This window comes from Podarcis erhardii (genome assembly GCF_964252035.2).
Source record: "Podarcis erhardii genome assembly, chromosome: 12".
Classification (NCBI taxonomy): domain Eukaryota; kingdom Metazoa; phylum Chordata; class Lepidosauria; order Squamata; family Lacertidae; genus Podarcis; species Podarcis erhardii.
The window spans coordinates 2,069,928-2,097,907 of NC_138513.1; the positions used below are offsets into that span (position 1 = coordinate 2,069,928).

Sequence of the window (27,980 nt, forward strand, 5' to 3'; positions counted from 1 at the left end):
AATATGCAAGATCCCTAAGTGGTTTATGTAAAACACAGTAAGCTTTTTTAAAAATAAAGTATAGTAATGTTTAAAACCAAGAACACAAAGAGCGACATTAGAAAATACAGAGAAGCCATCAACAAAACATTCAGTTAAATATCAATAAATACTCAGCATGACAGTGTGATAAATCTTGTGGGATAGATGAGTCCTTAGGCAGTGTTTAGAGTTGGCCACTGTTTCTGGCTCGTGAACAGCACACAGAAGGGTGTTTGACCATTGGTCATGTCAACTGGGTCCAAAAGTAGCTGGAGTGTCTTCGGTTCCCTATCTGCATGGAGAACTATGCCTCTTCGGTTTCCCTTACACTGCTTCTGGCTCTTCCATCAACAGACGGGTGCCGGGAAGTGAAACAAATTGGGGAGTGGCCTCAATCTAGAAGAGGGCTGTGGATTTCTGAGGTCCACAAAGGTTCCTTTGCTTAGAACACATGGATTTTTGGTTCTGGGAGACTTTTGTGTCAGGGAAAGCAGGGTTCTGTGAGAGCCAGTGTGGTGTAGTGGTTAAGATCGGTAGACTCGTAATCTGGTGAGCCAGGTTCGCGTCTCCGCTCCTCCACCTGCCGCTGCTGGGTGACCTTGGGCTAGTCACACTTCTTTGAAGTCTCTCAGCCCCACTCACCTCACAGAGTGTTTGTTGTGGGCGAGGAAGGGAAAGGAGAATGTTAGCCACTTTGAGACTCCTTCGGGTAGTAATAAAGCGGGATATCAAATCCAAACTCTTCTTCTTCTGAACGCTATAATGCTCTCCCCCTTCCTTGCCTTCCCTGCAGACAGGGACCATGGTGTGGATTGGCATCTTGTTTTACACCGACCCGGCCGGCCTCCGCCCTTACCTGGCCTCTCAAGTCACGGAGCAGAGCCCGCTGGGGGAGGCAGGGCTGCCCGCCATGCCAGTTCCTGGGGAAGTCCTTCCCACCGGCGACGCCAAGCTGTCCCTCTCTGTCTTCGCTTCGGACCCCGTCCAGCAGCTGTCGGAGAACCAGACGCTGGATTCGCTGAGCAGGCAAGAATCGAGCCACCGTGCCAAGGCTGAAGAGCAGGAGAGCCGGGGGAGCAGCGGGCAGCCGGATCTGGGCCCCAAGGCGGAAGTGACATGGGGAGTGGAAGATGAGGAGATCTGGAGGAAACTCTCCTTCCGGCACTGGCCTTCTCTGTTCAGCTACTACAACATCACGCTGGCCAAACGGTGAGTGGCAAGAAGACAGCCCTGATGTTTCTGCCCGGGCAGAAAGCTCCCGAAGTCTCTCTCTCTCTCTGCTGCATCTGTGGACTATGTTGATTAAGCAGAGGGAGGGAGTGTCAGTGGCCAGAGTCTCCCCTGTGATGTCGGGAGGTGTGTGTACTTTGAGATTGGCCTCCCAAGTTGGTGTGGAGTCTTCTGGCCCCTTGAGCTCTGGGTGCAGGGCTGGCTTCTTCCTGTTAAAACTGTGGCGTTCCCAAAGCAAAGGAAGGATTGGACTCTGATTAATAGATTAATAGATTGACCAGCAATTATTGGGAGGGGTGCCAATAATAATTCCTGTCCACCCCTTGGCCCAGGTCGTTTAATTCACAAAAGAGCTTTTTACACAGTGTTTGTAAGAACCAATCAGATTTCCTCTGAGCATTCCAAAAAACCCCACGTGGGGACAAAGTCAGATAGAAGAAATTCTTTTAACTACAAAGAAACTACCATATTTTTCATCCCATAGGACGCTCCGACCCATAGGACGCACCTAGTTTTTTGGGGTGGAAATAAAGGAAAAAAATTTTCCCTTTATTTCCCCCCCAAAAGCAGGTCGGGGAAACCGAACCAGGTCGAGGAACGGTGCTGCGCCTCCCTGCTGTCCCCCAAGCTTGTGGGGCTGGCCCGTGTCTGCCTCAGGCGGCAGGCTGCTATCCGCAGCATGGGGAGCCCTGCGGGGAACTCTTGCAGGGCTCCCCACGCTGCGGATGTCTGCCCGGCGCACAGTGCGCTCTGCTTCAGGGCGCCCTGCGCGCCGGGTGGCAGGCTGCTATCCGCAGCGTGGGGAGCCCTGCGGGGAACTCCTGCAGGGCTCCCCACACTGTGGATGTCTGTCCGGCACGCGGGGCGCTCTGCTTCAGGGTGCCCCGCCCGCTGGGCGGCAGGCTGCTATCCGCAGTGTGGGGAACCCTGCTGGGAACTCCTGCAGGGCTCCCCACGCTGCGGATGTCTGTCCGGCGCACGGGGCGCTCTGCTTCAGGGCGCCCCGCCTGCTGGGCGGCAGGCTGCTATCCGCAGCGTGGGGAGCCCTGCGGAGAACTCCCACAGGGCTGCCTAGGCTGCGGATGTGTTCCCGAAGCGCCGGGCGCTCTGTTTTCAGCGCGCCCGGCATTCCGGGAAGCAGGCTACTATCCGCAGTCTAGACAGCCCTGTGGGAACTCCCGCAGGGCTGCCTAGGCTGCGGATGTCTTCCTGAAGCCTGGAGAGCGAGAGGGGTCGGTGCGCATCGACCCCTCTCGCTCTCCAAGCTTCAGCGAAAGCCTGCATTCGCCCCATAGGACGCACCCAGATTTCCCCTTCATTTTTGGAGGGGAAAAAGTGCGTCCTATAGGGCGAAAAATACGGTATTTGCTGCTTGAGCATGCATAGTAGTCCAGAGTAAATAAAATAGGAAGCAATGCTTTTAGGAAACCCCGGAGGTCATAAACAGCAGTAAACAGCATTTACCATCTCCTTGTGAACTGTCTTCCTGGCCCTTAGATCTATCTAGAGATCAAAGCAACCTACTATCTTTATGTACTGAGGATGCCTGATGAAGCAGCTGGCCTGTGTTTCAGAATGCCTATACATGCCTGTCAGGTGTAGAGAAATAGGACAGATGCAGAGGCATGGATTGATCAGAAATCGTATCAAAATGGCTCAAACCCAGTCAACGCAATGCTTTCATCGCAGACACAAATGGCTTGCTCCATATTTTTTATAATTCCTCATAGCAATCCCACATAATCACTACAAAAACTGTGGAATTCATTCCAACAGGAGGCAGTGATGGCCACCAACTTGCTTTGAAAGAGGATCGGACAAATTTATGGAAGAAGAGAGGGCTATTGACGGCTACTAGCTGTGATGGAGCCTATGGTCTGCCTCCACAGTTAAGGCAGCAGTGATTCCGAATGCCAAGGCTCTTGTGTTGGAATCCTGTTTGTGGGTGTTCCACAGCATCTGGTTGGCTGCTGTGAGAACAAGATGCAGAACTAGATCGGCTCCTGATCCAGCAGGATCCTCTTATGTTCTTTGCTCTTGTATCCTCTGATAACACGGGGTGCTCTTCTTTCCCCTCCAGCCATGCATTTTGGAATTACTTCATTTGTTTTGTTTACTTGCACACTGCTTCCTCGTCCGTGTTCTCAAAGTAGCAGTAGTATTTTATGAAAAAAACCAGAACTCAGCAACAAGGGGTGGGGGTAAAAGCATTGACACCTGGGAGAGAATTAGCAAAGATTCAGAAAGAACAGCAGGTGCAGTGGAACCTCCGTTTTTGAACATTTCGGAAGCTGAATGCCAAAAACCCGGAAGTGAATGCTTCTGTTTTCAAACACGACTCAGAAGTTGAACGGCTTCTGAAGCATGTTTCTCATCCCCCCCCAATTCACTTTGCCGACAGGCCTTTGATTCTCGGTTTTGAAACGTTTTGGAAGTCAACCCGTCTTCCGGAATGGATTACGTTCGAAAACCAAGGTTCCACTGTAGTGAAAAAAGATCCTGTTAAGGCTCATGTGCTCCAGCATAGGGCAGCCTGTTCCTGCCACCTTCTGAAGGAAGAGAGGGAAATGGGCAGGCAAACCTCACCTGGCCAGGAACTATTATTAATGGAGGCACCCCCAGTGCCATATCACAGTCTTGTTTTTGATAATCTACAAAAAATTGTAACTAAAAGCTGCCTTCTGGCTTGTTCACACAGTACTGGTCATTGCATCAAGCTAAGAAACGCAGGCAGCGAAAAAGCCATGAACTGAGTGAATGGTGTCCTCTGAGAAGGCCTTTCTGCCTCTTGTCCCTGCTTTTTCTATGTTGGCCGGTCAGTCCTGTCATTATCACTTCTCTTACTACTCTTGCAGCTACATCAGCATCCTTCCAGTGATCCCAGTCACTCTGTACCTGAACCCGCAGGAGGCCTTGGAGGCACGCCATCCTCACGAGGCAAATCGATACTACCCATTCTTCTCACCGAGCAGTGAGAAGTCGGAGCAGGTGGCGGAAGGTGTGCCCAAAGTGCAAGGGCATCAAGACATCACGCTGTACAAGTAAGAGAGCTGATGGGGGGGGGGAGATGCTGCCAAAGTGAGGGGTGGGGAGGGAAGAGGGAGAGCTGAGGGGGCCCATTAAGACACCCGCTGGTTTGTAAGCCTTTGCCGGGCATGGCATGCCACTCTCCTGCTTTAGAGTGGCTGGTTTCTCAGTATCTTGCAGAACAGAAACTACCCTGTTTCCCCGAAAGTAAGACATCCCCCGAAAATAAGACCCACTTCCAGTTTTGCCTCTCACTGTAATATAAGGCATCCCCCCAAATATAAGACCTCCCCGATAATAAGGCCTCCCCCGAACATAAGGCCACCCCGGAATATAAGGCCCCCGAAGCTACCATAAGGCGTCTGACTCCTCTGGACCATAGCGGCAGGACCATAGCCACCACGCAGTTCACTAATTGGCCACAGTGCAGCCGGAGCTGTTCAGGCTGTGCAAGGTCTCTTTAAATCAGATAGCCTGTGCCACCGCCAAGACAAGCTGCCGCCTGCTGCTCGCTCTTCCCTGACGGAGTCTGGCTGACTCACAATTAGACAATAAATGTGTACCATATTTTTCTTCATGGAAAAATAAGACATCCCCTGAAAATAAGACCTAGCGCATCTTTGGGAGCAAAAATTAATATAAGACACTGTCTTATTTTCGGGGAAACAGGGTAGTGAGTTGGGTGAAAGATCTGCTTTTATCCCACACAATTTATCCGAGATGTGTGTGCACCTTAAAATTACTATAACAGCATAGCTCTGTGTTCTCTCTCAGCTGCACTGACTCAAGCGCTAGATGACCCTGCTGTAGCCGTTGGCACCTGTTTGGATCTGTTGTACTCTTTTCCTTTATTTATAGAAATATTTTATGCCATGTCATAAAAAGATATATCAAAGCAGTTTGCAGCAGTAAAATCATAAGACCATGCAATAAAGAAGTTAAAAACAGACATCAACTACCCCTTGCGGAAGGGTGCATTCTTAATTGCCTGCAAAGGCCTGGCAGAATAGAAAAACTTTAAGCAAGTTCTTGGAAGTTGGCACAGAAGGCTCCTGCTGAATCTCTAGTGGCAGGGAGTTCCAAAGGACTGGGCCAGTGGCACTGCAGACTTGGCTCCTTGTTGTCCAGTGAGCCTCACCAACTCAGGAATGGCCAGCCGTGCTCCTGCAGATGGTCTCAGTGTACTTGAAATGATGGGATTGGAACCAAAGGTATTTGTGACTGACTGACTTCTCCATTTTCCATGAACCACCTCAGGGTTGCTGCTTTGGGACTGGCGTCTGGGATCCTCTTGGTCCTCCTGCTCTTTTGCCTGTACAAAATCCTGTGTCCCAAAAACTATGGGCAGAACGGGCTCTCCCACAGCCGGCGTCGAAGAGGAGACCTGCCCTGCGATGACTATGGCTACTCTCCGCCGGAGACAGAGATCATCCCTCTGGTCCTCAGGGGCCACCTGATGGTGAGAAGCAAGACAGGGGCCTTGATGTAGCAAATGCATCTCATCCTCAGCTTCTCCATCCCGACTATAGCAGAGGCGAAACCACATAGAGAAAGCACATCTAAACATAATGCTGTTGCAGAATTTTTAAAGGCTGTGTTTTTTGACAGTCGATGCTGATTGGGGTCACAGAAGGGGGTGCTGTGGGGGTAAGAAACGCTAATCCGGGGGGGGGGCGAAGCAGGGCAAGGAACTGTGGGGCAGAAAGCACCCTTTCCCAGTTGCCTGGCCACTGGGAATCTTTCCCAAAGACCTAGTCTTCGCCAGTCAGTGCCCATAAGCTTTCAGAGAGAGAGACAGAGCTGTTGCCTTCCTTCTCTGCCTGTTCACTTCTTTGAGACCCCTGGTTTGCCACTGTTGAAAGGATAGGAAAGAGGAATGATAGGTGAAGAGATACCACGGAGGGGAAAAAGAATTTTTCTGTATGCAAGTACAGCTCCTAGAATAGGGATTGCTGCTAGGTGGAAGTCACAAACTTATACCCACAAAAAGGAGGAATGGATTTGTAAACTAAATGTACATTTAATTTTGGCCAAATTAACTGCTGTAATAAGAAATCAGTTGAATCAAAAATTAAGAAAGGAGTGGAAATGTTTTGATGAATATATGGCAAAATATTGCTCAAAAAATGTTACCCTAATATGGCTATATTAAAATGTGAAGTACTGGATGGAAGAAAAATGAGTAAGGAAAGATAATAATATATAGAGGATTTGAGAAGATTGTAGAATGCAAAGATTATTGTAAATTATATAATGTGGAGGAAACCGAGTGGGGGCAGAGGGAAGTGGGAGGAAGGAGAAAAGAATAATACGGATTGAGGAAATGTAAATGTATGGGGGGGGATGGGGAGGAAATGGTGTTGGCTTTGGTACATTTGTATTGTAATGTAATATGTGAATACCAATAAAAAAGAAAAGAAAGGGGGGGGAAGGATAGGAAAGAGGGTGCCAAACTGGATGGATTCGCTCTGGTCTGATCCAGCAGCCAGACTTTTAAGGAGGCAAGCCAGGAGGCATACACTGAGTCCTCTCGTCCTCAGGGCACGATCCTTCCTGCATTGCACCAGTTGTTCAGCATTTGACCAGTTTTATTTTTTATTTGTTTTTGGCAGGACATTGAGTGCCTGGCTAGTGATGGGATGCTGCTTGTGAGCTGCTGCCTGGTGGGCCAGATCCGCGTGTGGGACGCTCAGACGGGCGACTGCCTCACCGTCATTCCGAAGCAAGGGTAGGTTTGGCTTCCTGCTGCCTACCAGCTGTTCGGGCTGATGGGCTGCTAGCTTCAATGGCTCATCATGGAAATGTGTGCAAGCCCTTGCTTGGTTGCGGATTGCTGGCTATAGAACACGGGTGTCAAACACAAGGCCCGCGGGCCGAATCCGGCCCGCCAGACCTCGTCATGTGGCCCGTGTAGCCGCCGCCGGCCGCCAGCCTTCACCTTTTATTCTCACTTTTTTTTTTTGACACCAGAAAGCCGCCTCTTCAGCGCATGCGCGGCAGCCTGCAAGCCAGAGAACGTCTGCCCTCTAGCGGCGCCGGCCGTTCTACACAGGAAACCTCCACTTTACATGCATTCAGGAAACCTCCACCGGCCCTTTGAGGGTGACCAAACTGCTGATGCGGCCCCCAATGAATTTGAGTTTGACACCCCTGCTATAGAAGATGCCCCAGTTTAAAAGGCAATAGATTGTTTACTTAGCCATTTTTTTGCCATGTCCCTGTTGGAGTTGCCGATCCAGCATGCTCCAGTCCTTATTGCGGACCTGGGTTCAAATCCATGTGCAGTCTAAATCTCTGGGTTTCCCTGCTCTCAGCCTCAGTTTCACAGAGGGTAGATATCAATAATCTATTGACAAGTGTGTTGTCTACCAGAATATGCTCTACAAATGTTAATGCACAAAAGGAAGGCTGACGTCCCTTGAGAAAACGTTCCCAGTGAAGGAAAATTCTACTTCTGGCTGAAGTTGCTTTTTGGTGCAAGGTGTGCTGCATCAGCTTCAAAGCTGCACCCCAAACGTCTGCTGTCTGTTCTCTGGTAGTCTCTAGCTTAGACTTCTGCAATGTGTTATATGTGGGGCTGCCTTTGAAAATGGTTTGGAAGCTGCAGCCGCCAGGTTGCTTGCTGGGGCAAGATGCTCTGACCACAAAACAACAATCCTTTGCTGATTCCACTGAGCGCCAGTTGATTTCTGGGCCCAATTCAATGTCCTGGCTTTGACCTAGAAAGTCTCTATACAGTCATACCTCGGGTTGAATGTGCTTCAGGTTGAGCGAGCACTTTCGGGTTGTGCTCCACGGCAACCCGGAAGTAACGGAGCACATTACTTCTGGGTTTCGCCAATCGCAGATGCACAGATGCTCAAAATGACATCATGCGCGGAAGCGGCAAAATGTGACACGCACAGACGCGCTGTCGTGTCTTACGTACCATTCAGGATGCGAACGGGGCTCCGGAACGGATCCCGTTCGCATCCCAAGGTACCACTGTAATCTCTCTTTTTTTCCTCATACCTGGCCACAAACTTGCAGAAGAAATTAGCTGCTGGAGTGGCTTAGGGTGGGGGTCTGCTTAATTCCAAGGTGGTCATATCCCTCTCTGTGCTCTGCTTGACCCCTCACCCCATGTCCCCCTCTTCTTGGCTGCCTTCCAGGCTGCGTCGAGAGAACAGCGGCATCTTTGATTACCAGGACTGCTGGGACCCCAACCGCCTCGATAGCAAGAGTGGGCTAGATGACGGCTCTGACGGCAGCTGCCGCCGCCCCTTCAAGAGGGCCCGGAGCCCCCCGCAGCCCCTCCTGTTCAGTGACCAACCCGACCTCACCTCCCTCATTGACACCAACTTCTCTGAGCAAGCCAAGGCTGCAACTGCCCCAGAGCCCCGCCACCGCGCCACCTGTAGCCGGCAGGAGTCTGGCTACGACTTCAGCAGCCTGGTGGAGAAGGTCTGCGAGGAACAGAACCCCTCCAACTGCGTGAACTTCTTGGGCTTCTCTGCCCCCTATGGACAGGTGGCCTTCAGCCCCCAGGCTGGCAGTGGGTCCAGATCCCCAGGGTGCGGGGGCGAGGAAGGGGACTGCGTAGCCCGCAGGAGCAGCCTTGGGGATGAGCCATATGCTGGGCTGGAGAAGATGCCCCCCCTTCCCTCTTTGGGTGGTGACTTTGAAAGCTCCATCTGGAGCCTGGAGCTGCAAGGGAACCTCATTGTGGCCGGCCGGAGCAACGGGAGGCTGGAGGTAAGGAAGGAGGCTGGGTCTTGTTGGCCTTGGGCTTTTGGGGCCTGGGGGGAAGCAGAGCCTTCCATAGCTGTGCTTGTTCGGCTGCAGAGTCCCCCCCCCCCCCAAGGCCAGAAAGGAAGAACTCCTTTAGGTTTTGATCGCAAAGGACATCAATGGAGGCATCAGCTCTCTGCCCTGAGGCTGTTGCACACAAAGCCATGTGCGCACACACACACCAAGTCGATGACAGTTTAGCACTGCTCGGGAGCCTTTGGCCCCTGGGCCCGATCAGGCCCACCAGGGATCCTTATTTGGCCCTCCCACCTCTCCGCCACCTACTGTTGGCTGTGGGATTGTAAACCCACAGAGCCAAATGGAAGAGAATCAGAACTGTAACCTAAGTGCACTCCAGCCCCTTCCTTTCCATTTGCAAGTGTAGTTCAGTGCTTTTAGAATTTGTACCTTAAAGCCCACCGATTACAGCTGCAAAAGAAGGAACTGAGAGCACAGCCTAAAGGCTCTCCATTTCTTACTGCTCCCATGCTATCTAGCAGTGTTAGAAACTCAGCTATATAAGCTAGGCGCCAAATGGTTCCTTAAACCAAGGTTACAGTCACCAAAATGGAATGCGTAGTTGCTGTTTTGGGGCAAGCCAGCTCTAAAGTCTTTATTTATTTAGGTTAAGAATTAGAGAACTTAAAGGCATCTTCTCTTGGTCACAAGTGGCCAATAGTCAGGTACAAAATGTGCCTAATTTCGAACACTGCTTTCAAGCAGTGGCTGCAACCCCTTGGCATCAGGTGATTGAGCGGTGGATGTCCCTGGGGTCCACGCAGGAAGGGGGCAGTTGTAGATCTGGCCTGCCAACCAGATCCGGTTCCCATCTCTGTCTCAGAAGGTGCCACGGCCCAATCTGTCCTGAGCAAGGGCAAGGGGAAATGGGAAGCCAGTGAGCCAGAGGCCAACTCATGTAACACCCATCCTCACCTGGCATGGAATTGTCACTCTGTTTTCCTTACACCCCCAAATAACCCTAGTTCTGCAGAATGCCTTCTGGCATCAGAAAGACTAGTACAGTCATACTTGGGTTACTTCAGGTTGCGTTTTTTTGGGTGGCGGACCACTGAAAGCTGCAAGTACCGGAACGGGTTACAGTGGTGCCTCGCAAGACGAAATTAATCCGTTCCGTGAGGCTCTTCGTCTAGCGGTTTTTTCGTCTTGCGAAGCAAGCCCATTGAGAGCCTAGTGGAGTAGCGCTATTAGCGGCTTTTAGCGATCAGCTGTTAAGCGGCTTATCAGCGGATCAGCTGATAAGCGGCTTAGCAGCTTAGGAAAAGGGGGGGGGGAGGGGAAAAAACCCGCAGGAACTCGCAAGATATTTTCGTCTTGCGAAGCAAGCCCATAGGGAAATTTGTTTTGCGAAGCGCCTCCAAAACGGAAAACCCTTTCGTCTAGCAGGTTTTCCGTCTTGCGAGGCGTTCGTCTTGCGGGGCACCACTGTACTTCCAGATTTTGGCAGTTGCGCATGCGCAAAACAATAAATTGCGCTTTGTGCATGCGCAGAAGCGCCAAATCGCAACCTGCGCAGACGCGGGGTGCGAATGCTGCAGGTTGCGAACGTGCATCCCGCACAGATCGCAACCCAAGCGTCCACTGTATATGCCAAGAGGTTCCCCCGAGAGCATCTATCCGCACCCAGCCTGCATGCTGTCTCCAGACTCTGATGTGGGCGGGGGTAGAAGCAACTGAAAGATAACCAAGTTTCTCCCGCCCGCCCCCCCCTCCAATTTCTTTATTTGCTTGCTGGTGGGAGTTGTATCCCAAAACATCTCTCTCTCTCCTGGCCTCTCGTGTTGCAGGTGTGGGATGCCATCGAGGGCACTCTGCATTGCAGTAACGAAGATGGCCAGTCAGGCATCACTGCCCTTGTCTTCCTGAACAGCAGGTAAGCAGCCCGACTCCTCCATCCCCAGAGCATCTCACAGTAGCTGATGGTTAGTCCTGTCCGGCTGATGGACCAGCTATATTTAGAAGTCTGCCTTGACCCCCTGCTGCTGCTCCACCATGCCTGCCTTTCCCAAGTGATGGCAACTTCTCGCCTCTCCTGACTGGAGGAATATTGCTCAGGTCCCAGGAGGGTGAGGCTTCCGGCCTGCCTTAACCCAGGAGGAGCTTCTCCTTGCGGTCAGCCCTCAAGCAGGGTCTCCCTTGGCCTTCCACAAGGCACGTGATGACCCTTGGGTCTCATGTGTAGACTCTCCCCTCTCCCCACCCTTTGCCAGCCAGTCCATGCAGCTTTGATTGCCTTCCTTGTGTGACTTCCAGGGCAGCTCCTCAGTCTCAGAGCTGTGCACTCATTTCCTTATGTGCCCCCCTCTCCCAATAACCTGCACAAGGCCCACAGGTGCAAGAGAGAGCCAGTGTGGTGTAGTGGTTAAGAGTGGTGGACTCGTAATCTGGTGAACCGGGTTCACTTCCCTGCTCCTCCACATGCAGCTGCTGGGTGACCTTGGGCCAGTCACACTTCTCTGAAGTCTCTCAGCCTCACTCACCTCACAAGAGTATTTGTTGTGGGGGAGGAAGGGAAAGGAGATTGTTAGCTGCTTTGAGACTCCTTAGGTAAAGGTAAAGGGACCCCTGACCATTAGGTCCAGTCACGAACGACTCTGAGGTTGTGGCGCTCATCTCGCTTTACTGGCCGAGGGAGCCGGCGTCCAGCTTCCGGGTTGTGTGGCCAGCATGACTAAACCGCTTCTGGCGAACCAGAGCAGTGCACGGAAACGCCGTTTACCTTCCCGCTGGAGTGGTACCTATTTATCTACTTGCACTTTGACGTGCTTTCAAACTGCTAGGTTGGCAGGAGCAGGGACTGAGCAACGGGAGCTCACCCTGTTGCGGGGATTCGAGACTCCTTAGGGAAGTGATAAAGCGGGATATCAAACCCATACTACTACTACTACTACTACTACTACTCCTCCTCCTCCTCCTCTTCTTCTTCTTCTTCTTCTTCTTCTTCTTCTTCTTCTTCTTCTTCTTCCCTGCTTCAGGCCACAGGGACAAATGTTGGCTGGGCCTGTGTGAAGAGGGAGTGCTCATGTTTCTTTTTTCTTCTGTACCCCTTGGATAGGATTGTTGCTGCTAGGCTGAACGGCTCCCTGGATTTCTACTCCTTGAGGACGCACACCTCTTTGGATCACTCCCAGCTCAGAGGTGAGTGTTGCGCTCCCCACATCCCCCAGGTGGAAGCAGAAGTTTCTTGGCCTGCTGTGGTCACTGCCCCTCCAGGTTCAGGCTGCTCTCTGCTCGGCTTTCCTCTGGATCTGCCCAGGATCCAATAGTGGAAGAGCTGGCCGATAATTCACTCTCCAGCGGCAGGTCCTGGCTAGCCTCCTGCACCTACATGACTGTAACCTTTATTTGCCTTCCATTTCCCCGCCCAGAGTTAGAATTTGTTTTTCTTTTTATACACAACCTCCATCTTCAGATTCCTGAAGAACCTGGATCTTGGCAATAGAAGTGGAAAACTATCAAAAATATAGATGGTTTTCCCTTGAGTTTCCCTGGGAACATAAGAAGAGCCTGCTGGATGATGATGATAATAATAATAATAATAATAATAATAATAATAATAATAATAATAATAATAATAATAAATTTATTATTATTTATATCCCACCCATCTGGCTGGGTTTTCCCAGCCACTCTGGGCAGCTTTCAACAAAATATTAAAACACAGTAATCTGTTAAACATTAAAAGCTTCCCTAAACAGGGCTCCCTTCAGATGTCTTCTAAAAGTCTGGTAGTTGTTGTTCTCTTTGACATCTGATGGGAGGAAGTTCCACAGGGCGGGCACCACTACCGAGAAGGCCCTCTGCCTGGTTCCCTGTAACTTGGCTTCTCACAGCGAGGGAACTGCCAGAAGGCCCTCGGCGCTGGACCTCAATGTCCAGGCAGGACGATGGGAGTGGAGACTCTCCTTCAGGTATACTGGACCGAGGCCATTTAGGGCTTTAAAGATCAGACCAACATTTTGAATTGTGCTTGGAAATGTACTGGGAGCCAATGTAGGTCTTTCAAGACCGGTGTTATATGGTCTCGGCAGCCACTTCCAGTCACCAGTCTTAGCTGCCGCGTTCTGGATTAATTGCAGTTTCCGGGTCACCTTCAAAGGTAGCCCCACATAGAGCGCATTGCAGTAATCCAAGCGGGAGATAACCAGAGCATGCACCACTCTGGCGAGACAGTCTGCGGGCAGGAAGGGTCTCATCCTGCATACCAGATGCAGCTAATAAATAGCAGCCTTGGACAGTGGCCCATCTGGCACAGCATCCCCTTCTCACAGTGGCCACCAGGTGCCTGTGGGAAACCTCCAAACAGGATCTGAGCACGAAGCCCCCTCCCCTCCAAAAGCGTTGCCACATCCCCCTGTGGAGACACAGCAGAGCAATCCTTGATAGCCTTCTCCTCTTCCATGTATTTGTCAAATCCTCTTTCGAAGCCATCTGGGTTGGCAGCCATTCCTGCTGCCTTTGGGAGCGAGGTCCATAGCTTATCTGTGTACTTTGTGAGGGAGGACTTTCTTTCCCCTGTCCCCTGAGGAGGAAGAGTCCTGACCGAACCATCTTTTCCCCCAGGAACACCCAGCAGGAGCAGCCTCCCATCCTCTCCCATGTACAGCAGCAACGATGTCATCACGTGTCAGCTGACCCACACGGTGACTTGCGCTCACCAGAAGCCCATTACAGCCCTGAAGGCTGCAGCAGGGCGCCTGGTCACAGGGAGCCAGGATCATACGCTAAGGGTGAGTAACTGGGGGCTGGCAAATGTGCAGTGGGGTGACGTTGGCTGCAGAACGTCTTTGTTCCGGCTTCTCTTTCACGTTGCCCATGCCTTGCCCGTGGCCTGGCTGCCGTTCCATGACTTATTGGTGGTGCCAGCCAGGGATGGAGCCTTCAAGGGGCCGGCTGAGGTGTGTGGCTCAAGAGGAGGTGCCTTTAGGTAGGGCCAACCAGGCTGACCAAGATGGAGCTCGCCCGTGTTGTTTTGTGAGCGCTCTCCCACTTCCCGGAGGAAGCTTCTGAGGGCAGACTGGAGGAGAACAAGCCACCGTATTTTTCGCTCCATAAGACGCACCTGACCATAAGACGCACCTACAAGAAATGCAAGAAAAACAAGATTCTTTAAAGGGAGCGCTGAGCAGAGCCTGTATGCACCCCGGGCTCTGCTCAACACTCTTTTTCACGAGCCGCGCGGAGCATGTGTGCGGCACTTGCAGGCTTTTCCCCAGGAGGGAGAAGGGCAGCCCATCAGTGACGGGCCGCCCTTCTCCCTCCTTGGGGAAAAGCCCCCAAGAGAAAAGCCACACACACGCTTCGCACGGCTCTTTAAAGGGAGCGTGGGTCTTGGGGGCTTTTCTGGGAGGTGGGGGAAGGGACTGGGGGGCTAAGCCAGAAGCTAGAACAGCGAGATGGAGCTCTGGGCAGCGATCCCTCTTGCTGTTCTGGCTTCTGGGATAGCTGCGCAGCCTGCATTCGCTCCATAAGACGCACACACATTTCCCCTTACTTTTTAGGAGGGAAAAAGCGCGTCTTATAAAGGAAAAAATATGGTACTTGGCGTGCTGTGACTTCAGCAACTGGAGGCAGAAATGCTTCCAAGGACTATTTGCTAGAAACTGCAGGAGGGGAGAGGGCTCTTAACGCTCAATTCCTGCTTTCAGGATTAGGTCATCTCGTTTGTCACTGTGAGAAGAGGATGCTGGGCCAGATGGAACATTGCCCCGATCTAGCAGGGTCTTCCTAGGTTCCTGTGCCCTTTTCTCTATTCTGACCCCCCCACCCCCGTTTCCGAGCACAATTCAAAGTGTTGGTGTTGACCTTTAAAGCCCTAAACGGCCCAGTATACCTGAAGGATCGTCTCCACCCCCATCGTTCTGCCTGGACACTGAGGTCCAGCGCCAAGAGCCTTCTGGCGATTCCCTCATTGCGAGAAGCAAAGCTACAGGGAACCAGGCAGAGGGCCTTCTCAGTGGTGGTGCCCGCCCTGTGGAATGCTCTCCCATCAGATGTCAAAGAGATAAACAACTACCTGACATTTAGAAGACATCTGAAGGCAGCCCTGTTCAGGGAAGTTTTTAATGTGTGACATTTTAATGTATTTTTAATCTTTCTTTTTTTTTAAATAATTTTTATTAAGGTTTTCCAAATTAAAACAAATTAAATCCAATTTATAAACTTTTTCCAATAACTAGGACTTCCCCTCCCCACCCCCTCATGTATTCCAAATCTTCCGAATAAACAATTAAGTTCAACAAATTCTTATCCCCAAATTGCAATCATCCTCCATTACCCAGTTTAGCGTAATTCCCATCCCCCTAAGATCGATCTATTCCCTTCCACGAGTTTCCCCCTTTAATACAGATAAAAAACAACAACATAAAATTAAGTAATAATTTTACAACCTTTGGATTCCAACTTTCCCTCCCCTTTTTCCCTGTTACGTTCCTCCTAGCCCTCCATCTCTAATATCTTCCTGGAGTTCCCACATTACATTAAACCCACATCCCTCTGATTCTTTGCCAGTCTTATTAATTGCGAATGTCCAATCATTTAATTACAAATGTCCAATCCTAAAAAAAAAGTCTATCGAGAAGAGGGTCCATTTCTTCTATCCAGATTTTTATATCCAGGAGTAGAAACTCCAATTTTAATTCCATAAGCTTGTCAAATCTGGATATCCCAAATATCCCCTTTCCCATTTCTGTCCAGTTCTTGTTGTTTCCTTATTCTTGTCGGCCATTCTCCTCCTTTTTGTTTCTCTGTTCTCCCACAGAAATGTTCTTTCTCCAAAAGTTTCTAATATCCCTGCAGAGGCTTGTTGTTCAGGAACAAAACATTACATCATGATCCTTTCATTTTCCAACAGATAGTTCCATTGTTTCCTATAGTGTGTAGACCTCTGTAGACAAAATAATGTTCCATTTCTGCAGTTTCCCAGGAGATTAAAAGTTCTATTCAACTGCACAAGTTTCCTGTCAAAAACACATGCAATATCCCTCAGCTCCTCTAGATGGATTCCCATAACAAAGTTCCCTTCCAAAGCCCATCCACCAGTCCAAATAGCTTGTTTATCCTTATTTGAACAATTTGAAACAATTTATACTCAACTTATATCAAATGTAACCAGCAAAGTCCATAACCAAGTCTCTGTTACATTCTTCCGTTTTGACAGCTCCTTGACGGCTGTCAAAACCTGTCAAAACCTCTGTTACTCTTCTCCAGGCATTTTCACGAATCGCTCCAGGGATTCGGGGGGGGGGGGTGTTGCTTTTTAATACAAATTCCACTTTTCTCCTCCGGCTCAATCTTATAAATTTCCCTCGCGAAGTTGCTAATTCGGTAAAATAAGGTTACTCTCGATCTTAGTTATCCATTCCTTTGTTTTGGCTCTTCTACAATTTAGGGGGGGGCTGACTTCCTTTTTTCCACCTCCCCCGTTCGCTCCAAATTTTAAAAATTTGTCCCCTTTTTTTAGTCCATATTCCAATTACTCACGGGTTCTTCTTTTAGATCCAAATTTTCAATAGAAGAAGTCAGCGCTCTCCGCCGGATGGCATGCGGCTGCGCTCGGCAGGGATAGCAGAGAACTCAAGCACCACGCTTCTCCCCGGCACCCGATCCGGAGCCTTTAAAAAGGCTCCTTCACGAGTCGGGAGGGCGCTAACGGTGCCAGCCGAGTCTCCATGTCCACGGCCTCCTCTGGCCGTGGTTTTTAAGGGTCCCCGCATCGCCGGTGCGGTAGGACCCAGCCCCTGCCGAGCAGACTCCCTCCGGAGCTCGGAGGGAGTCCGCCATTTGGCGATGGCGCCAACCCGGAAGTCTAATGTATTTTTAATCTTTGTTGGAAGCTGCCCAGAGTGGCTGGGGAGACCCAGCCAGATGGGCGAGCTACAAATAATAATAAATTATTATTATTATTATTATTATTATTATTATTATTATTATTATTATTATTTGGTTGCTTGCCTGACTGTGAGCGTTTGAGAGGTGGCAGGTGGTACATGTTTCTTTCCTCCAGCCCTGCAAAAGGCAGCAGCTGGACATGCCCAGGAGCAAGCAAGGAGGGAAAGGATGTACCAGTCTTGTCTTGCCCAAGACCAACAGTGCTTGAGACCACAACGTCCAACAGCTTCTGTGGCTGTTCATGTCAGGCTTGGCCAAAGGAAGGGCAGGCATGTGGTCTGTCAGCCCCTGTGTGTGTCTTCTGCCCCTTGAGCTCCCCTTACAGATCTCTGTCTGCACAGGCCAGGGGTTGCTCAATTGCAGTGGGGAGAATAAAGTGTGTGCGTGTGTGTGTGTGTGTGTGTGTGTGAGAGAGAGAGAGAGAGAGAGAGAGAGAGAGGCGCTCCTCCTGCACAGGCCTCTTTTCCACTGCTGGTGACACCACTTCTTCCCCATTCAGGTGTACCGCCTGGAAGATTCCTGCTGCCTCTTCACGCTGCAGGGCCACTCAGGAGCCATCACAGCCGTCTACGTTGACCAGGTAGGAGGGAACTCACAGGGCCCAGGACATGGTTGCAGCTGCAAAAGAAGAGTGAGGAGGAGGGCACAGGTGGAGAAAGGCAGAGGGAACAGGCAAAACAAGGCCAACCAGCCCACCTCCTTTATTTATCATTACTTATCAAATTTCTAAATCAGCCTTCATCTGAGGGCCACTGAGCAGTTCACGATATAAAAACACAAAAATGCATAGCATGTTAACAAACAAAGACAGTCCCCTCCCAGTTTAAAAGGCAATAGATTGTTTACTTAACCAAAGGCCTGGAAGAAGAGGAATGTTTTTTCCTGGCACTTAAAGATATGTAATGCTTTCAGTGTTTCCTTCAAAACGATGAGGACTAGGATTTTTTTGAGGGTGGCCAGTGAAGAACACTAAGGTTGCAAGTGCCCAGTACACCTTTTCAGTCTCTATAGAATGAGAATAGCCATGCAGTTTTGACAGCCTCCCCTGATAAACCTCTGAATTGGGCCTTGCAGGATCACTCAATCTTTATTTTCCTATAAAATTTTAATTATGAACACATCTTCATATTTGCTCAGCATCAATACAGGTGCCTTTTTGAGGTTAAAGAAGAAAGGGCACAATTTGGGATTTAAGCCACACAAAGAACAGTCACTCTCTCTCCTGTTCATCGGTTTGGACATCTGGAGTATGATTTTTCCATATGGTACCAGAGCCAAAATGGCTTCTGAGAATAAACGAATTCATGGAAGGTCCAGCTTTGCCTGGATTCCACTTGAACACACTTAGCTGGAGGTTCCTCTTAGCAATGAGGCCACAATACAGATGACCTTGATTTCACCCTAAGATGTAAAATATTTCAATCTCCCGTTTGGATTGCCCCACTTGTAAGACCCAGCACCACAATGGCATTGCATGTTAGGATCGTCCTACTCTCGTGTAGGACCCTGGTAGAGACACATGCCCGACTGGCATTTTCTCTTCTTCCTGGTCGATCGTTCAGGAGCTTCAAAAGCTTTCTCCAGCCCGAACATCACAGCGACTGATACCAAGAAGCATCAGCACACTTAAGATCCTGCAGAGTATTTGCAGTTTGCCTAACAGAATTCAGTAGCACAGCATTTTGGCTAATCCACTTTATTTACATATAATACATTCGGAACATTCAGATTTAGCTCCTTCCTCTTTCTCATCAGACAGCAAAGAGAAAGAAACAAAGGACAATAGTCCCACTTCACGGAACACAGTAACATGAACATCCTGTCTCCATCACTTCCCACACTGTGGAATGAAAACATACACCATCATGTTGTAGACAACAGTCTCATGACTCCAAACATGGAGCAAGAATCCTAACCTTGCATTCCCCATTTGTTCAGGCCATTCCTGCTCATGCTTGGAACGGAGAGGGGAATTTTGGTGGAGGGTTTGGGTGGCGCTGTGGGTTAAACCACTCAGAAGGGCGGCAGTTTTAATCTTTTATTTATTTATTTATTTATTTATTTATTTTTTGCAGTGCTCATCTCGCTTTATTTTTTTTTTTTTTTATAATAATTTTTATTAAGTTTTCACAACATAAACATAACAACATAAACATAACAAGAAAAAATAACAATACAACATAGAAAAAGAAAAAACACAGATCATACAAACTTGAAGACTTCCCCATACCTCTCCTGTTCTGCACCCTTATTTCACAATTCTCTCTAGCAACCCTTCAGTCAATTTTTACATATCACCTCCTTAAAACTTCTTCCCTATGGTTTATAGTTTACAGCTGTAAATCTTTATTTCTTACCCCTCGACATCTTTTCAGTCCTTAATTTGACAACAATTCTCAAGATACACTTTAAATTTCTTCCAGTCCTCCTCCACCGCCTCCTTCCTCTGGTCACGGATTCTGCCGGTCATCTCTGCCAGTCCCATATATTCAATCACCTTCGTTTGCCATTCTTCCAGAGTGGGTAGTTCTTGCAACTTCCAATACTTTGCTAGTAGTATTCTTGCTGCTGTAGTGGCGTACATAAAAAAAGTCCTATCCTTCTTTGGTACCAATTGGCCCACCATACCCAAGAGAAAGGCCTCTGGTTTCTTAGGAAATGTCCACTTAAGGACTTTCTTAATTTCATTATAGATCATTTCCCAGTAGGCCTTAATCTTTGGGCAGGTCCACCAAAGGTGATAGAAGGTTCCTTCAGACTCTTTACATTTCCAACATTTATTGTCAGGCAGATGATAGATCTTAGCCAGCTTGACTGGGGTCATGTACCACCTATAGATCATTTTCATTATGTTTTCTTTCAAGGCAGAACATGCCGTAAATTTCATGCCGGTGGTCCATAACTGTTCCCAGTCAGCAAACATAATATCATGAGCTACATCTTGCGCCCACTTAATCATTGCTGATTTTACCGTTTCATCCTGTACATTCCATTTCAGCAGTAGATTATACATTCTAGAAAGATTCTTAGTATTGGAATCTAATAGCTCTGTTTCTAACTTAGACCTCTCACTCTGAAAGCCTATCTTCCTGTCTTGCTTAAATACTTCATTTATCTGATGATAATGCAACCAGTCTCGGACTTTTGACTTTAGCTTCTCGTAGCTCTTAAGTTTATATTTGTCACCATCATGTTCCAAAATTTCCGAGTATTTTAACCAGTCGGAGTCCATGTTGAGTCTTTTAACTGCCTTTGCTTCCATTGGTGATAACCATCTGGGGGTTTTACTTTCTAATAAATCCTTATATCTAATCCAAACATTATACAGCGCCTTTCTGACAATATGGTTTTTGAAACTCTTGTGTACTTTTACCTTGTCATACCATAAATACGCATGCCAACCTAAATTATTGTCATATCCTTCTAGATCCAAGATATCTGTGTCCTCAAGAAGTAGCCATGATTTCAGCCAGCAGAAAGCTGCTGCCTCGTAGTAAAGCCTTAAGTCCGGCAGGGCAAAACCCCCTCTGTCTTTCGCATCTGTTAAAATCTTAAATTTAATTCTTGGCTTTTTGCCCTGCCAGACAAATTTAGAAATATCTTTTTGCCATCTTCTGAGGCACTCCACCTTGTCCAGAATTTGTAATGTTTGAAACAAAAACAGCACTCTTGGCAATACATTCATTTTAATAACAGCAATACGGCCTAGCAAGGAAAGTTTCAGCCTCGACCATGTGTCTAGATCTTTTTTAACTTCTGTCCAACATTTTTCATAATTGTCCTTAAATAAATTAATATTTTTTGATGTTACATCCACCCCCAGATATTTCACTTTCTTTACTATTTCCAAACCAGTTACACTCTGGAATCTATCTTTCTCTTCCAATGTCAAATTTTTCCCCAACACTTTCGTTTTTTGCTTATTCAGTTTAAACCCTGCCACTTGACCAAAAACTTCAATTAGTTCTAATACTCTTTTAGTACTCTCATCTGGCTGTTGCAGTGTTAACACCAGATCATCTGCATATGCCCTTAATTTATAGGATTTCACTCCGACCTGAATCCCTTTAACCAGCGGGTCCACTCGAATCATATTTAATAAAACCTCCAGGACCGATATAAAAAGAAGGGGGGATATCGGGCATCCCTGTCGTGTCCCTTTTTCTATTGAGATTTCGTCCATAACCATACCATTCACTATCAGTTTAGCTTTTTGTTCAGAATATATTGCACCAATACCGTTTTCAAATCCCTGGCCTACCCCCATCCCATGGAGATTCTTCCTCATAAAACTCCAACAAATATTGTCAAAGGCTTTCTCCGCGTCCACAAAGATCAAAACTGCTTTTCTGTTAATCTCTCTTTCCAACAATTCCAAAATGTCTAAAATGTTCCTCACATTACTCGAGATATGTCTTCCTGGGAGAAAGCCTGCTTGGTCCTTATGAATCTCCCCTTCCTTTAAATCTTTTTGCCAAAATGTCTGCAAAAATTTTGTAATCCACATTTAGTAAGGATATAGGCCGGTAGTTTTTAACCTGGTTTTTCCCAGTCTCTGTCTTCGGTATAAGTGAGATGAATGCCTCTTTCCACGATTCAGGAGCCCTTTTCCCTTCTAGAATTTGATTACAAACCTCTTTTAACGGTTGGATTAACCAGTCTTTTAACATTTTATAATATCTTGCCGTTAAACCGTCTGGTCCTGGTGATTTCCCCACTTTCATATTCTGAATGGCAGTTTTAATCTTTTAAACTCAGAAGGGCGGCAGTTTTAATCTCCGCGACAGGGGAGCTCCTGTGGTGTAGTGGTTAAGAGCGGTAGTATCGTAATCTGGGGAACCGGGTTCGTGTCTCCGCCCCTCCACCTGCAGCTGCTGGGTCACCTTGGGCCAGCCACACTTCTTTGAAGTCTCTCAGCCCCACTCACCCCACAGAGTGTTTGTTGTGGGGGAGGAAGGGAAAGGAGAATGTTAGCCGCTTTGAGACTCCTTAAAGGGAGTGAAAGGCGGGATATCAAATCCAAATTCCTCCTCTTCTTCTTCTGTTGTTCACTCCCAGTTCCTGCCAACCTAGCAGTTCGAAAGCACGTCAAAGTCCAAGTAGATAAATAGGTACCACTGTGGCGGGAAGGTAAACAGCGTTTCCGTGCGCTGCTCTGGTTCGCCAGAAGCAGCTTTCTCATGCTGGCCACATGACCTGGAAGCTGTACGCCGGCTCCCTCGGCCGATAAAGCAAGATGAGCGCCCCAACCCCAGAATTGGCCACGACTGGACCTAATGGTCAGGGGTCCCTTTACCTTACTTGTGAGGGCAAACGCCTTTAAGGGTGCGCCTCTGCCCATCTTCTGTGAGGCAGGGCTTCCTTCTGCACTGCTTGGGCCCCATCTCCCTTTGCTCATCTTCATCCCGCTAACTTGTTAGAAGCTTTCAGCATTAGTTCTGCAGCCTGACTCTCACCTTCAGGTGGAGGCCTGAGGAAGGAGGACCTGGGGGACCCTAGTGACTTGGCCCTTGTTGCCTTTCAGACGATGGTGCTCGCCAGCGGGGGCCAGGATGGGGCCATCTGCCTCTGGGATGTGCTGACGGGCAGCAGGGTGAGCCACATGTTTGCCCACCGCGGGGATGTCACCTCCTTGACTTGCACTACCTCCTGCGTCATCAGCAGCGGCCTGGACGACGTCATCAGCATCTGGGACCGAAGCTCCGGGATCAAGCATTATTCCATCCAGCAGGTGTGTGGCTGGGGGACCCTTCCTCAGACAAGGCTTTTTAAAAATATTTTTCTTTAATGATATTTTATTAGATTTTAACAAAAAAAGTAGCCACAGAACGGCAACCAAAAAAACACACAAGAAAAATACAAAAGCCAAAAGTTTAAAACAAAAAAAGAAAAGCAAAAGCAAAAATAAAAATCTCTCTTTTCAATTTCTTACCATTCATTTACTTATTTTCCTGACTTCCTCACACCTCCCTTTTTGTATTCCATTTAAAAGTTGGTTCAGCAAATTCATATCCTCTTAATTTAACCTTAACTATTTATCCTCATATATAATAACTTCAGATTTTCATCTAATATCAGACCATTCTTACAAGTTCTTATTTTACCTTATTACTAAAACCACTTCATTTCATTTAAACATCATTGACCTTTGAAAATTTTACAATTCAGTTTACCATTAATTTCTAAAACCTTATCATACCTTCAAAACATTAAAATTTCAAAATTTAAACCGTATTTAAACTTAACTCCTTCAAGCCTTTTTGCTAGAGCCAATTAATTCCTTTCCAGCACATTTTAATATTTCATTAGTATTACACTAATTCCAAAAAAGAAAAAAAAGATTTATAAAGAAGAAATTCTCATTCTGAATTTATCCAATGTCCCTTCTTCCTGAAGAACAGACAAGGCTTTTTTTAAATCTCTCTGCGGGCTGCCGGGAAGAACAGTGGTGGCAATTAGGCTGCGCTGCTTGGATGAGGCAGCGAGATCCAGTAGCACTCCTGTTGTCCTGGCAACCTCCCAGCCACTCTGTAGTGATGCGCTGACTGGGGCTGCCTTTGAAGATGGCGCAGAAGCTTCCATGAGTCGAGGGAGAGTTTTAATGGCTCTGCGATGGGGGTTCTGCCTGTTGCCAATTTGTTTCTGACCTAGATTCAAGGCACAGGGCCTTTTAAAGACTTTGTATGGCCCAGATCACCAGAGATTTGGAGTGTGTTGAGTAATCAGTGCGCTGGTGTTCACCTCTTCTGTGTTTCTCCACAGCTCTGTGGTGGTGTTTGTTCTATAATAGGCTGGATGAGAGCCAATAATAATAATAATAATAATAATAATAATAATAATAATAATAAATTTTATTTATACCCTGCCCTCCCCAGCCAAGACCGGGCTCAGGGTGGCTAACAACCAGTAATAAAAACAAGCTGATTGAAATACAACTTTAAAACCAGGTTAAAATACAACATTAAAACATTAAAATGCAGCCTCATCACAGGAGGAGAAAGGAAACAAGAAAGGGGGAGGGAATCAAATTGACTCCAAGCCAAAGGCGGAGGTGGAACAACTCTTACAGGCCCTGCGGAAAGAAATCAGATCCTGCAGGGCCCTGGTCTCATGAGACAGAGTGTTCCACCAGGCCGGAGCCAGTGTTGAGAAGGCCCTGGCTCTGGTTGAGGCTAATCTGACTTCCTTAGGGCCCGGGACCTCTAGGGTGTTGCTGTTTATGGACCATAAGATATTGAAGCTGAGACAAGGCACTGCTCGTGGTTGGGTCCCTAGACTGGCTTCCCCCATAGCATGAGGTGTGCAGCATGGGGCACTTCTGGGTCTGCTTCTGTCGCTCGAAACACAAGTGGCCTCAGCTGCACAAAGTTCTTCCATCAGTTTCAGCTGGTGGCTCAACTGCAACCCTGTGTAGGCAGGGATAACTTAGCTCCAGTTGTCTAGGCTGCAATACGTGGGGCTGCCTTTTGAAGACAGTTCCGAAACTTTCAGCTACGGCAGGATTCAGCAGCCAGACTATTAACTGAGACCAGAAGGTCTGAGCATATTACACCAGTTCTGGCCTGACTAAACTGGCTGTGGAGTAGTTCATGGGTTCAGACCCTGCTGGTCTTCATCAGGGGTCCTTCTGTGGGTGCTCCACCTGAGTGGGGTGCAGAGAGTGGCCTTTTCAGTGGTGGCCTCCTGTCTGTGGAATGCTTTAGGCCCCAGGCAAAGACCTTTTGGTTTACCCACGTCATCGGTAATAAAGCTTCCTCCTGCGGTGGTGCTTTGTGTATTTAGTGTTGTTCATTGTTTGACATTTTTCTGTTCTTTAAAGTCTGAAAAATGTAGTCGCAATAGATCCAGGTTAACGGAAGGAGAGTTGTGTTCCCTCCCTTTATATTTGTGCCTGTTCACTGAACTTTGCCACTGAGACCTGCTTGCAGGTTCCCCTTTGCCAGATTATTCACAGTGGCTGCTAGAGTTCTTTCAGGATCAGCCCTGCAGTTGTAGACTCTACACCAGACATACCCAGGTCTCCTTAGGATTAGTTTAGACCAGGCTTCCAGATGTTTTGAGAATACAATTCCCAGCATCCCCGGCCACTGGTCCTGCTAGCTAGGGATCATGGGAGTTGTAGCCCCAAAAAATCTGGAGGGCCGAAATTGAGGAAGCCTGGTTTGTTGTTGTTTAGTCATTTAGTCGTGTCCGACTCTTTGTAACCCCATGGACCAGAGCACGCCAGGCACTCCTGTCTTCCACTGTCTCCCGCAGTTTGGTCAGACTCATGTTGGTAGTTTCGAGAAAGCCTGATTTGGACCTTTTTAAAGCGGTCTTTTAATCTTCAGGCATGCCCAAGTATGTCATGGATGTGACAGAAAGTCAAATTAGTGAGTGTTACAATTTAGAACACGGGTGGCGCTATGGTCTAAACCACTGAGCCTCTTGGGCTTGCCGATCAGAAGGTCGGCGGTTTGAATCCCCGCGATGGGGTGAGCTCCCGTTGCTCAGTCCCTGCTCCTGCCAACCTAGCAGTTCAAAAGCACACTAGTGCAAGTAGGTACCGCTCCGGTGGGAAGGTAAACAGCGTTTCTGTGCGCTGCTCTGGTTTCCTCAGAAGCGGCTTAGTCATGCTGGCCACATGACCCAGAAAAACCTCTGCCGACAAACGTCAGCTCCCTCGGCCAGTAAAGCGAGATGAGCGCCGCAACCCCAGAGTTGTCCACGACTGGACTTAACTGTCAGGGGTCCTTTACCTTTTTACAATTTAGAACGAAACACATTTTGATTGCCATTTTAAAGTCTTGATGGTTTTCTGTTTCGGAATGTATCGAAGTTGAAAAAAAATAGCTGTAGTGTTATTACTTTATTTCTCCTTTGATTTTTCTTCTAGTTGTTTTTGAGGTCAGGCTCCTGGTGTTGGAAGAGAGCCAAGTGCCATAGTCATGCCTAGGGAAGGAGGAGAAGGCTGTCATTGGCTCCCAGCCACGATGACCTTGCTCTGCTTCCAGAGCTGCAGACAGCAATGCTTCTGAATGCTAGTTGCTGGAAACTACAGGAGGGGAGAAATGCCCTTGTGCTTGGGTCCCGCTTGCTGGTTTCACAGAGTCAGCTGGTTGGCCACTGTGAGAACAGGATGCTGGACTAGGTAGGCCATTGGCCGGACCCAGGAAGCTCCTTGAGGGTGGCTGGGACACGTGTTCTGACACCAACAGTTGTCTGTAATCCATGCCTCTGGTGCTGCGGACACACATGGCAAAGATTAGCCCCACGTATCTCACGACAGGCTCCGTTCTTCTCCACCTCCCCTTCTCACCCTCTTTCCATTTCCTCTCTGCACAGGATATGGGATGTGGGGCCAGCCTGGGAGTGATCTCTGACAACCTGCTGGTGACTGGAGGCCAGGGCTGTGTTTCTTTCTGGGACATCGGCTACGGAGACCTCCTGCAGACAGTCTACCTGGGCAAGAGCAATGAATCGCAGCCCGCTCGGCAGATCCTGGTCCTGGAAAACGCGGCCATCGTCTGTAACTTTGGCAGCGAACTCAGCCTGGTCTACGTCCCGTCAGTGCTGGAGAAGCGAGACTGAGACCCCCTCAACCTTCTGATTTTCTAACTAGGAGGGCCAGGGATCAGGGCAGTCTCTTGGGGAGCAGAAAGAGCCGCTGCCTCTCCGCATCTTCAAGCAGTTCCTTTTTCTTTCCCTGGTCTGCAGTTTGACGGTGGCGGAAGAGAAGGGGGCTGGCATCTTCAGGGGTTGAACAGGGGTTTTTCTCCGTGCTCACAATAAGCTAAGAAGAACTCAGCACCGGAGGACTGTGGAGGTAGAATACCCTGCTGTGGTTGGGTGTGAGCAAGCGTTGAGAGACTGTGGGCTGAGGGAAAGACCCTCCGTCAAAGCCCCGCCTCCCACTTGCAATCTATAAAAGGGAGAGGGGTGTGTGAGGACGGGGCTGTATCCCCAATAAGTCTTTTGCTCTGGCTGCAGTGCCCAATGCCTCCCTCGAAGTTCTGTCGCTGCAGGAACTCTTTGCACATGCCCGTGAGAGCTCCTGCTGGGTGGGATGTGTTTGTGTGTGCCCTCCCGAGGCGCAGCGACAGCAAGGAACAGCTGCTTCAGGGCTGTTGCTCCACACACACACACCACCCTCCTCCTTTCTGAGCTCCATCCTTTCTCCCTCCTCTGGCAGGCACTGCTTCTGTCCCACACTTTGAAGGAGAAAAAACTGGGCTGGCTGCTGTGGTGGGACTCCTACCCCTGGGCAGGTGGAGGTGGGTGGGTAGGATTTTTGGAAAGCTCTTTTCCTAGAGGGAAAGAGCCAGCGCACTGAGAGCCTGTGGGGTCTCTCCAGCTGCAGTAGCCCTGGGATAGCTGTCCTACCGGTGCCACAGTCCTCGTGGCAGCCGCCTCCTCCTCCGGCCTGCTAGGGGAAAGGGGTAGGCATACTGCGCTACCTGCCATATTTATTGATGTGCTGTACATAGTTATTTATTCCGGCATGCAAGCTTGAGGGGAGTGGGCCTCTGCACCACCTGCTCACGTCCCCTCCCTCTGCATCAGCCTGGATTGGGCCAGTGAAGGGGCTGCAGGCGGCTGTTCTGCAATGGCTAGAGCTAGCTTTGTACTGTGGAGAGAAAGTGGGGGGCAGGCAGGCAGGGGCCCGGCTTCTGCGCCCAACACTGAGGTGGGCGTCTCCGCCCCTCTCTCGTGTCCCATCCTGCCAGAATATCCCTGCTTTATACACAACTCCCAAGAGGGAGATACAGTGGTCCCTTGCAAGACGAAATTAGTCCGTTCCGTGAGGCTCTTCGTATAGCGGTTTTTTCGTCTTGCGAAGCAAGCCCATTGACAGCTTAGCGGATTAACGCTATTAGCGGTTTAGCGGCTTTTAGCGGCTTATCAGCTTAGCGGATCAGCTGATAAGCGGCTTAGCTACTTAGAAAAAGGGGGGGAAAGGGGGGAAAACCCCGCAGGAACTCGCAAGACATTTTCGTCTTGCGAAGCAAGCCCGTAGGGAAATTCGTTTTGCGAAGCACCTCCAA

At 48.9% G+C, this 27,980-nt stretch overlaps 1 protein-coding gene across 2 annotated transcripts in view; it reads left to right on the top strand.

Moving 5' to 3' along the window:
- Positions 1 to 27,713, top strand: part of SCAP (SREBF chaperone) — a 68,576-nt gene extending 40,863 nt beyond the window's left edge. The window contains exons 13-23 of one of the 2 annotated variants that reach the window (XM_081834193.1): positions 815 to 1,230; positions 4,107 to 4,292; positions 5,536 to 5,737; positions 6,891 to 7,006; positions 8,430 to 9,012; positions 10,854 to 10,939; positions 12,122 to 12,204; positions 13,630 to 13,796; positions 17,456 to 17,536; positions 22,481 to 22,687; positions 26,281 to 27,713. In XM_081834193.1, the coding sequence (XP_081690319.1) occupies positions 815 to 1,230; positions 4,107 to 4,292; positions 5,536 to 5,737; positions 6,891 to 7,006; positions 8,430 to 9,012; positions 10,854 to 10,939; positions 12,122 to 12,204; positions 13,630 to 13,796; positions 17,456 to 17,536; positions 22,481 to 22,687; positions 26,281 to 26,526 (2,373 nt within the window). In that variant the 3' untranslated portion in view covers positions 26,527 to 27,713. Of the gene's footprint in view, positions 1 to 814; positions 1,231 to 4,106; positions 4,293 to 5,535; positions 5,738 to 6,890; positions 7,007 to 8,429; positions 9,013 to 10,853; positions 10,940 to 12,121; positions 12,205 to 13,629; positions 13,797 to 17,455; positions 17,537 to 22,480; positions 22,720 to 23,362; positions 23,695 to 26,280 lie in introns of those variants that run through there. The other variant, XM_081834194.1, reaches the window with a different exon arrangement.
- The last annotated feature ends 267 nt before the right edge of the window (positions 27,714 to 27,980 follow it).